The sequence below is a fragment of the Piliocolobus tephrosceles genome, chromosome 16, assembly GCF_002776525.5.
Source record: "Piliocolobus tephrosceles isolate RC106 chromosome 16, ASM277652v3, whole genome shotgun sequence".
NCBI lineage: Eukaryota > Metazoa > Chordata > Mammalia > Primates > Cercopithecidae > Piliocolobus > Piliocolobus tephrosceles.
In genome coordinates, this window is record NC_045449.1 from 34,170,442 (window position 1) to 34,181,941 (window position 11,500).

Below are 11,500 nucleotides of genomic sequence, written 5' to 3' on the forward strand. Positions count from 1 at the left end.
GACATATTACAGGCCCCACCATCCTATTGGTCATTATCACCCCTCCACATGTTCAAAACAGAATAGTCTGTCTTCCTCAGACTTGCCTCCTTTATATTCCTGGCATGGTGATGGGCACTGCTGTCTTTTCAGGGGCTCTTTGAGTCCTTCTTCGCCTTTTTTTTTTTTTTTTCAGATGGAGTCTCTCTCTGTCACCCAGGCTGGAATACAGTGGCGCAATCTCGGCTCACTGCAACCTCTGCCTCCCGGGGTTCAAGTGATCCTCCCATCTCAACCCCCCAAGTAGCTGGAGCCACAGTAGAGTTCCAACCTGCCGAGCTAATTTTTTTTTTTTTTTTTTTTTGAGATGGAGTTTCGCTCTTGTTGCCCAGGCTAGGGTGCAATGGCGCGATCTTGGCTCGCTGCAACCTCCGCCTCCCAGGTTCAAGCAATACTCCTGCCTCAGCCTCCTGAGTAGCTGGGGTTATAGGCACCCGCCACCACCCCCGGCTAATTTTTGTATTTTTAGTAGAGATGGAGTTTCACCATGTTGGCCAGGCTGGTCTCGAACTCCTGACCTCAGGTGATCTGCCTGTCTCAGCCTGCCAAAGTGTTGGGATTACAGGCATGAGCCACCACGCCTGGCCAGTATGCAGGTTTTTTTTTTTTTTTTTTTTTAATCTTAGTAGCTGCCTTTTTAAGGAATAGAATGGGAGGCAGTTTTGCCCTAAGCAGTTCCCAGCTTGACTTTTCTTTGGCTTAGTGATTTTGGGGTCCCAAGATTTATTTTCCTTTTACCGGGCTTATGTTCTAGTGTGGCAAGCAGCCCAAAGGCAAGAAAATAGACAAACAAGTTGTGAATTAGGTCTGTACTTGAAGGAAACTCAACAGCGAGCTAAGGCAGAGCTACAGAGGACTCAGGTGGAAAACCTGATCCTGTCTTTCTCCCCACCCTACACAGAGCCCCCTATTTGTTCTTTCCTGGTGTCTGAGTTTTTTTCTGGTTAGAATACCTTTTGTTTCACTACCCTACCTTGTCAATTCAAATACTACTCCCCTCAGGAAACTTTTGTTTTTTTGAGAGGGTCTCACGATGTCACCTGGTCAACCAGGCTGGAGTGCAGTGGTGCAATCTCGGCTCACTGCAACCTCTGCCTCCCGGGTTCAAGCGATCCTCATGCCTCAGCCTCCTGAGTAGCTGGGATTATAGACATGCACCACCAGGCCCGGCTAACTTGTATTTTTAGTAGAGACAGGGTTTTGCCATGTTGGGCCAGGCTGGTCTTGAACTCCTGGCAACGGGTGATCCTCCCGCCTCATCCTCTTAAAGTGCTGGGATTATAGGCATGAGCCATGGTGCCCAGCCCTGTATTCACTTTTTAAATCCCCACTGGTGTGAGGTGCTGTGAAGAAGAGACGAAGGGCGATACAGACCTCCCTCCAGGAGCCTGCAGTCTTCTTACGGATTTTATGCATCTATGCAGATAACTATCATACAGAGTGAGGTGAGGGCCGTAAGAAAGGAAGTGTGAAGAGATCATTGCCGAGGAGGAAAGATCAGAAAAGGGTTTCCTAGCCAAGTGCAGTGGCTCACACCTGTAATTCCAGTGCTTTGGGAGGCCGAGGCAGGTGGATTGATTGAGCTCACGAGTTTAAAACCAGCGTGGCCAATGTGGTGAAATCCTGTCTCTACTACTAAAAAAAAAATACAGAAATTAGCTGGCTGCGGTGGTGGTCCTGTAGTCCCAGCTACTGGCGGGGAGTGGGGGAACTGTGGTGGGAGGATTGCTTGAGCCTGGGAGGTGGAGGTTGCAGTCAGCTGTGGCTGTGATCGTACCACTGTACTTCATCTTGGGCAACTGAGTGAAACCCTGTCTCAAAACAAAACCCAAGCTCAAGACATTAGTTTTTCTTTTTCATTGAAAAAGAAAAAAAAGGACTGTAGAAATAGAAATTACTTTTACCCAAGTGTGGTGGTGAGTGCCTATAGTCCCAGCTACTCAGGAGACTGAGGCGGGAGGATGATTTGAGCTCAGGAGTTGGAGTCTGGCCTGGGCAACTTGGGAGACCCTGTCTCCTTAAAACAAACAAAAAACCTTGCTTTTAAATCATAATTACAGTAAACACCACTCTGGGAATCTGCCGACATGGATGGCTAAGAATGGAGCTGGCTTTTTCCAACCCTGTGATACAGAGAAGTGTAAAGGCTGCTCATCTATTTAAATAGCAAAAATTTAGGTTGTGGCCTTGATTTTCTGTTATCTTCCTTTTTTCATCAACTACCTGTGATCACAAGATGAAACAAGTATGCTGAAGCTTGGACTTTTGCACTGATTTCTACAGAACAGAGTGGTTCAGAGCCAGAAGGCCTCTGCTGCCCGCTCGGCTTCCTTGTTTCCCTTGACAAATTACTGAACCACCCTGCCTTAATTTCCTCATGGGGTTGTTAAGTACAATACATGTGAAACAGGCCTGAAAATAATGCCTGGTACAAAGCAAACAATCATTATCAAAAGTTGTAGTAATCCACTGTGCTTCCTGGTACAGGGCACGCCAGAGTTCCTGGGAGCTAATCTTGATTGCTGGTGTTCCGTGTGGTTGTTGTGTACAAAGAAATTACCACAGAGGGAACATGGAGGTGGGAAAGGGCTGGTGCAATGGGCAGAATGAAGAGGTGTCTGAAGAACCAACAACATGACGCTAGGCAGGAACGTCTGGTAGCTCTGAAAGAGCTTTAGCAATCCTTACTCAAGTGCAAGTGACTGTGAGGTGCACTAAAAAGTGAAGGGCAGAGAAAGGCCTCCTTGCCTTAGTCTCAGCCTTCATCTTTTTAACTAATGAAAAGAAGCTGGGTGCTCGCTTTGGCAGCACATACACCAAAATTGGAATATACAGGAGATTAGCACGGCCCCTGCACAAGAATGACACTCAAATTCGTGTTCTGGGCGCAGTGGTTCACGCTTGTAATCCCAGCACTTTGGGAGGCTGAGGCGGGTGGATCACCTGAGGTTAGGAGTTCGAGACCAGCCTGGCCAACATGATGAAACCCCGTCTCTACTGAAAAAAATAACAAAAAATTAACTGAGTGTGGGGGCATGCACCTGTAATACCAGCTACTCGAGAGGCTGAGGCAGGAGAATCGCTCTGAACCCAGGAGGCGGAGGCTGTAGTGAGCCAAGATTGCGCCACTGCACTCCAGCTTCGGCAACAAGAGTGAAACTCCGTCTCAAAAGAAAAAAAAGTTGGGAAAAACATGGTTCTCCAGGGCCATGGCGAGCCAAGCTTCCGCACTCCTGCCAAGAGGAGTGAACTTGAGCTGCTTTTTGTTTCCTCCACACAACATGGTGAGGAGCCAAAGAAAGACAGTGATCTAAGTCATTCCCCACCTTCAGGCGGCACCATCCCTGTTTTCAAATCCCTAACTGCCTCACTCCCCTACAGCATTTTTTCCCCACTAGAAACAGACAGGAACAAAATTAAGCAATGTTGATCACTGTTTAGGTCAAAAGTGGTCTGAAGGGAAAAGCTCATGTGTTTTGTCCCCCAAAGGGGATAGATGGCCTCGAAGGAAAATGCCACATTTGGATTAGATTTGTGGTAGCGGAGGAGTGACCTGCCAAGGGCTCCTTGAATAAACAAAACTGTTCCTCAAAGGGCTTTGGATGGAGGTCATCAAAGCAAGATGCACAGAAAGATCCTCCTCCCTGGTAACTCTCCAGGGATGGCTGACTGTGCGCTTACATAGGTAGCTCAGGGGTCCCACTTGAAGTCAATTGCCCAGAATAAGCCAGAGCCTGCCCCCTCAAGAATTCAGGAATGTGGTTTCCAATGCAAATAAAGGCTAAATTGTAGAAACAGTGCTGGAGTGTGTTCAAGCCCTCCCTCTAGGTCCTCTGAGTCATTTGGAAATGGTTAACAAACAGGTCGGACACCTGGGTTGATTACTGCTGAAGGGGATTTCCACACAAACCCTATACTGTAAAATCATCCTCTTGCCTTCCCAAAGCAATTCAGTTCCACTTTCTAGACCGAATGTGCCTTAAAGATTCCAAATGTCCTAAATCAGATCCTAGGGTTCCTAAATTAGAGCAGCAACTGCTGCTGACACAAAGAAACAAGGAGCCAAGCAACTTTGTGCTTTAAAAAAAAAAAAAAAAAAAAAAAAAAAAAGTTTATTTTAAATTAAGAGGAACAGATGTCCAATGTTTCAAAAAGCCACACATTTGTGGATTTGGCTGACAAACCCTCTAAGCTGCATTTTATTTCTGTTCCCATAGAGTCAGCCAGCCACTTGCAACTGACTCACTTCTCTCTGGGTCACAGTTTGGGCCAGTCTCCTGACTACAGAATTAGAATCCAGATATCAAATGAATCCAGGGTGCTTGGGTGGAGAGCAGGTGTTAAAAGCCATCTAAAACCACCCCTTCCCTGCTTTAATTTAGGAGTATCAACACCCACACAGCAAACTGCAAGGCTAGTGGGTCAAAGAGAATGAGCAAACAGTTGGCACCTGCCAATCCCAGCACCATGCAATTTTAAAGGAAATGAGTAAGCAGCTGTCTGGCAGGTTTTTGTATAACCCTTCTTAAGAGTACTGGTTAAATATGCAAATACATGTAGGTTATTTGCTGCAATTCAAGGCCTCACCCCCAAGGCAAACGCATTACCTCAGGTGAACTCATGGCCTTGTTGGAAAGGGACATGATCCCTAGCTCCTGTCCACCAGACACAAATGACTCAATTGCTTCTCAAGTTTGAAGTACATGATGTGCTTTTTTTTCTTGCTGTCTTTGAGAATAAAGGAATTTATCTTCAGACACAAGGGTTTTGTGTGTAGTATCTCATTTATGTTGTGTAAATACTGGAGAGACTTCAATAAATGTTAGAGATGTTACTTGGCTTTCAAAAACTTTAAACTCCTGCTTAGTTTTAATTTTTTGTAGCACCTCGAACAATTATTTACGAATAAAATGAAGCAGTTTGGTTTTTTTTGTATTTTTTAACAGAAATGAGATTCTCAGGTCTACTGAGGAAGATCTTGCATGCCATCAATTTTTTCATGGTTTAAAACCTATTTACCCAGCAAATCTCACTGGATTTTCTAGACTGACCTTGTAACAAGTGTTAAAAGCCGATACTCCCTTTTCTCCTCTTTACTTTCCAGATTCTTTAGTATTAATATATATATTTTTTGAGACAGGGTCTGTGTCACTCAGGCTGCAGTAGTGACACAATCACGGCTCACTAATAAGGTGATCCTTCCATCTCAGCCTGGGACTATAGGCACATGCCATCACACATGGCTTTTAAATATTTTGTAGAGAGGTCTCATTATATTGTCCAGGCTGGTCTCGAACTCCTGGGCTCAGGAGTGATTTGCTCGCCCTGGCCTCCCAAAGTGCCAGAATTACAGGCATGAGCAACCATGATAATCAATATTCTTTATAATGAAAATAAATTAGTAAATGTCAATATTTTCAGGTGGGGAAGTTAAAAAACTTTTTTTGGTTTCTTCAGTAAATTTTTCACTTATCAAAAGTTTGACGGAGTATCTGCTAGAAAACAAAAGCACATATCCTAAGAAAGCATTTTAAAATATATCTTTGTTTCTGGAGGAGTGAATGCAATGTCGTGAAATTCCTGCATATATATCAGATGCTCAGTCTTTTTTTTTTGTGAGATAGTGTCTTGCTCTGTTGACCAGACTGGAGTGCAGTGGCACGATCTCGGCTCACTGCAACCTCCACCTTCTGGGTTCAAGTGACTCTCCTATTTCCCAAGTAGCTGAGATTACAGGCATATGCCACCACAGCTGGCTATTTTTTGTATTTTTAGTAGAGATAGGGTTTCACCATGCTGGCCAGGCAAGTCTTGAACTCTTGACCTCAAGTGATCCTGTCTTGGCCTCCCAAAAGGCTGGGATTACAGGCATGAGCCACTGTGCCCCACCTCAGTCTTTGGGAATGCCCAGCATGGTGGCTCACGCCCGTAATACCAGCACTTTGGGAGGCCGAGGCGGGATCGCTCAAGCCCGGGAATTCAAGACTGGCCTGGGCAAAATATTGAGACCCCGTCTTTACAAAAAATTTAAAAATTAGCCAGGTATGGTGGTTCATGCTGGTCCTTGCCAGGGAGGCTGAGGTGGGAGAATTGATTGAGCCTGGGAGGTCAAGGCTGTAAAGAGCCATAACTGGCTGGGTGTAGTGGCTCATGCCTGTAATCCCAGCACTTTGGGAGGCCGAGGCAGGCAGATCACCTGAGGTCGGGAGTTCGAGATCAGCCTGACCAACATGGAGAAACCCTGTCTTTACTAAAAATACAAAATTGGTCGGGCGTGGTGGCACATGCCTATAATCCCAGCTACTAGAGAGGTTGAGGTAGGAGAATTGCTTGAACCTGGGAAGTAGAGGTTGTAGTGAGCCGAGATCGTGCCATTGCACTCCAGCCCGGGCAACAAGAGTGAAACTCATCTCAAAAAAAAAAAAAAAAAGGAGCCATGACTGTGCCACCACACTCCAGTAGTAAAACCTCATTTCCAAAAAAAAAAAAAAAGCATGGTGGAGGTGGATAACTTTTATTGTTGTACTTTTCTTTATTGAATTCTTGCTGGGATTATAGGCATGTGCCACCATGCCCGGCTACTTTTTTGTTTTGTTTTGTTTTTTTTTTTTTTGAGACGGAGTCTCGCTCTATCGCCCAGGCTGGAGTGCAGTGGCCGGATCTCAGCTCACTGCAAGCTCCGCCTCCCGGGTTCACGCCATTCTCCTGCCTCAGCCTCCCGAGTAGCTGGGACTACAGGCGCCTGCCACCTCGCCCGGCTAGTTTTTTGTATTTTTTAGTAGAGACGGGGTTTCACCGTGTTAGCCAGGATGGTCTCGATCTCCTGACCTCGTGATCCGCCTGTCTCGGCCTCCCAAAGTGCTGGGATTACAGGCTTGAGCCACCGCGCCCGGCTACTTTTTTGTATTTTTAGTAGAGATGTGGTTTCTTCATGTTGGTTAGGCTGGTCTCGAACTCCCGACCTCAGGTGATCCGCTCGCCTCAGCCTCCCAAAGTGCTGGGATTACAGGCGTGAGCCACCATGCCCGGCCCTATTTACCGAACTCTTGGTCTCAAGGGATCCTCCTGCCTTGGCCTCCCCAAGTATTGGGATTATAAGCGTGAGCCACTGCACCCAGCCTATTTCAGTACTTTACATGTTACCAGATTTATTCCTTAGATAAACTGTCCTTCTATCTCTTTTATTTTTATAGATGAAAGGAACTGAGGCTCTTTTAAACTTTCTCAGGCCACAAACTACGTGGAAGAAACCCGAACCATCATTAACAGAGACTATTACACATGGAGGAAAATGGGTTTCAAAGTAATACATGGAAAAGCTTTTTGACACTAAAAGGTTGGGAATCTCTATGACCTTCTTACACATGGGTCAGGCTAAACAATTCAGCTCAGGGTACATAAGCCCAACTGGTTATTTTACTTAGCTAGTGCGTGATCCATACTCAAATGAGTCATTGTTGAATGACTGGTGAAATGACAAAAAGCCTCATGTTGTCCTACTAAGGCTGTGGACAGCACAGAGCACACTGTGGGCAGAGGCTGAGCTTGTTTGTGTAGGAGCACTCAATACTGCATATGTTTCAATAATTAACTAGTGTATTTAAGAAACTTCATTCTAGGTGGGCACGGTGGCTCACATCTGTGATCCCAGAACTTTGGGAGGCCGAGGGAGGTGGATCACCTGAGGTCAGGAATTTGAGACCAGCCTGACCAACATGGCGAAACCCCGTCTCTACTAAAAATACAAAAACTAGCCTGGCGTGGTGGTGGGTGCCTGAAATCCCAACTACTCTGGAGGCTGAGGCAGGAGAATCGCTTGAACCTGGGAGGCGGAAGTTGCAGTGAGCCGAGATTGTATCATTGCACTCCAGCGTGGACGATGGAGCGAGACTCCGTCTCAAAAAAAAAAAAAAAAAAAAAACCCCACAAACTTCATTCTAGCATTTGTAGGGAATGGAGAGGTGGCCACTATCCAAATGAAAGTAAAAACCTCTTCCTTCCCAGACTCATACTCCAGATTATGCATACAGAGAATGCAGAAAACTATGGGAAAACTGGACATTGCACATTTTCATGTGACATGGTCTGTTACTTTTTTTTTTTTTGTCTTGCTCTGTCGCCCAGGCTGGAGTGCAGTGGTGCTATCTTGGCTGACTGCAACCTCTGCCTCCTGGGTTCAAGCAATTCTCCTGCCTCAGCCTCCTGAATAGCTGGGATTATAGGCGTGTACCACCACACCCGGCTAATTTTTTCTATTTTTAGTAGAGACAGGGTTTCTCCATGTTGGCCAGCCTGGTCTCAAACTCCTGACCTCAGGTGATCTGCCCGCCTTGGCCTCCCAAAGTGCTGGGATTACAGGTGTGAGCCACTGCGCGTGGCGGACATTGTCTGTTTTAAGGGAGGTGCTCCTCAGCTCTTCAGTGATAAACTGCTAATGTATTGCACTGCTTGACAGTCACCAAGTTGGAACATGATAAAACACTGCAGATGTGTAAGGCACAAAATGAGACTTACACAAAGTAGAGATGGAATTGCAAGAATTCCCAGGCCCTCTTTTTATTTACGGTGATTCCAAACCATCCACTTGCAAATTCTCTGGTCTCTCATCAGCTGGAATTAAGTAGGTACTGTGTATCTTTGGGATCATGTAGTTGTCTCCACTTTGGTGGATATGAAAAAGGAAGGCACGAACAGCTGAGAAAGAAGGGTATCACACCGCTCCAGCTGGAATCCAGCAGGAACCTTTGGGCATGCCACAGCTGAACACTTAAAAGAGGAAAGAAGGAGAGCTGTTTTTCATTTATTTTGAAAGCAAATTCATTTGAAAGATAGTGCATAAACGGTCATCATAAGTCAAATGTATCAATTACACCTTCAACCTAGGAAACAAATTTTTTTTCTATTTAATAATACACCATACTGAAATTATTTGCCAATGAATCCCAAATATTTGGTACAAATAGTACAATTCCTATTTGCTTTCCTCTTTCCTTTCAGACAAACACCAAATAAAACGCAGGTGAAAGAGATGAAACATGACTAGAGGCCGACTTAGACATTTATGCTGACTCGATCTAAAAAAAATTATGTTGGTTAATGTTAATCTATCTAAAATAAAGCGTTTTGGGAATTCTTTTCAAAGAAGGTCAAGTAATAGTCATACTGCTAGAAAAGTCCCTGAAAAAAAAATTGTTAAGAAGTATAATAACCTTTTCAAAACCCACAATGCAGCTTACTTTTCCTTATTTATTTATTTGTGGTCATGAAGACTATCCCCATTTCCCCATAAAATCCTCCCTCCATACTGCTGCATTATGGCACAAAAGACTCAAAGTGCCACCAGACAGAAGGACCAGAGTTTCTGATTATATACAATGATGCTGGGTAATGTTTAAATGAGAACATTGGATATGGATGGTCAGATGAAAGATACCAAAATGTCAGACAGCCCATCGACTGGTGTTGCCATGAGATTCAACAGTCAACATCAGTCTGATAAGCTACCCGACAAGGTGGTACAGCCATGGAGATGTCACGATGGTAGGCAAAACAAGCAGACATTCAGGCAGGATTTGATTAAAAAACAAAAACAAAAACAAACAAAAAAACCCAGGCATTTCCGGCCTGTTGAGATCAAACCCCAATTCTATTCTATTCTATTCTGACATGATGCTCATAATGCTCCTAAAGGAAAAAGTAAAATTGTTTAATTTTCCTCCCAAGCAAAACAAAATGAACAAGTTCAATCAAAAACATCCCAATGGAAAAAAATAACATTAAGAATAAAACACTTACAGAAAGGCAAGAAAACTAGGTTACATATAAATTTGTGTCTGTTGAAACCAGAGTACATGCTAGAAAACATTAACACAGATACGACAGAGTGTGGTTCTTTTTAGAAACGGGTAATTTCTCTCTCCAGTATCCTTTCACTTGTATGAAGTATCTCTCCTCTCCTGTTTTCACAAACCAAGAAATTCCCAGGTAGGCCAATCCCAGAGGTATCATTTAGCAGTATGCAGCAGCCCAGTTTCAGCATAACAAAACATGCCTTGGTAGTGGCTCTCTCATGCAAATAAAAGAAGGCTTAAGAAATCTTGTTGTAGGTGGATTAGGCAAGGCTGCCATTCAGCTGGTATAAGCTAAAAGTAAAAAATCAAAACGCTCAAGAAAACGGACACAATTTTGGAATGATCAAAGATGTCTTTATAAAGTTTTTTTCAAGACTTCATTCTAAATATACAGAATAAAAAATGGTGTCAGCTCACTTGTAAGACACCAACCAGATTTTCCTTATACTGTCTCAAAATTTAAAGATCAGTTTCCCCAGAGGGTATGCAATGCATCATAAAATGGCCCTTTTTTCAGGGTGGGAGAGGAAGGTTGGGCAGGATGGAATATTAAATTGTAACATGATAAACATGCAAGACTGTTATCCAATCTAGATAATTTATATACATTTTGATGACTTAGGAAAACAAAGCAATCATTTGTGACAAGCCTAAAAAGCTTGACATATTTAACATACTTAGGAACTTTTTTTGTGTGGTGGGAATTCTCTAATTGTATCATGTGGGCCTTTTGAAAGTAACAAACAGAAGGCCAGTCTGTTGCAAGTTTGCTGCTGAACATCACATTCCACCCTAAGAACACACAAGGTGGATTGGATTGAGGGTGGATACCTTACCTTAGCACAGAAGGAAAAAGTATGTCAGTGCAAACAAAGTATGGACTAAACTGCTTTCAGGAAAAAAGTTGTAAAAATTTATACAGGTTGGAAAAGGGAATTTTCCTTCCTGGTTTGGAGTCCTCCCAATTTAAGGCAGAACCCATCCACTCCAATTTCTGCAGTTTAAAACTTTCTCTGCTTATTTAGTTTTCTCCTCTGAGTTCAACCGCTGCTGGATTCGTTTGGCATAACTTTGTGCCATGGAGTTAATGATAGATAGGATGAAGTAACACACCATCACAACGACCAACTTTTCAAACATCCAGGACAACCAGTTTTCTCCCTGTAGAAATAAATGCAGAACAATGCAGTGAAAAAGGCTTCATTAGTTCAGTAGTAAAAAGAGGATCATCTATAATGCTTTAAGGAAAACAATGAAAACTTGTGTATAACTTACAAAACCTTAAGAATTAAAACTGAAAAGTGGGCCGGGCGCGGTGGCTCAAGCCTGTAATCCTAGCACTTTGGGAGGCCGAGACGGGTGGATCACGAGGTCAGGAGATCGAGACCATCCTGGCTAACACAGTGAAACCCCGTCTCTACTAAAAAATACAAAAAACTAGCCGGGCAAGGTGGCGGGCGCCTGTAGTCCCAGCTACTCGGGAGGCTGAGGCAGGAGAATGACGTGGACCCGGGAGGCAGAGCTTGCAGTGAGCTGAGGTCCGGCCACTGCACTCCAGCCCGGGCCCGAGCGAGACTCCGCCTCAAAAAAAAAAAAAAAAAAAAAAAAAA

General features: G+C 44.1%; 1 protein-coding gene and 1 non-coding gene across 6 annotated transcripts in view; one reads left to right on the forward strand and one right to left on the reverse strand.

The window, feature by feature from the left end:
- Positions 1–2,831: 2,831 nt before the first annotated feature.
- Positions 2,832–2,935, forward strand: LOC111537726. Its single transcript, XR_002730092.1, has one exon. It is a non-coding gene; the product is annotated as a U6 spliceosomal RNA (small nuclear RNA).
- A 5,624-nt stretch (positions 2,936–8,559) lies between these two features.
- VMP1 (vacuole membrane protein 1) overlaps positions 8,560–11,500 on the reverse strand; it is a 142,304-nt gene continuing 139,363 nt past the window's right edge. For 3 of the 5 annotated variants that reach the window (XM_023204651.2, XM_023204654.2, XM_023204653.3), the window contains exon 8: positions 8,560–11,051. In XM_023204651.2, the coding sequence (XP_023060419.1) occupies positions 10,908–11,051 (144 nt within the window). In that variant the 3' untranslated portion in view covers positions 8,560–10,907. The remainder of the gene's footprint in view (positions 11,052–11,500) is intronic. The other 2 variants (XM_031934274.1, XM_023204650.3) reach the window with 1 other exon arrangement.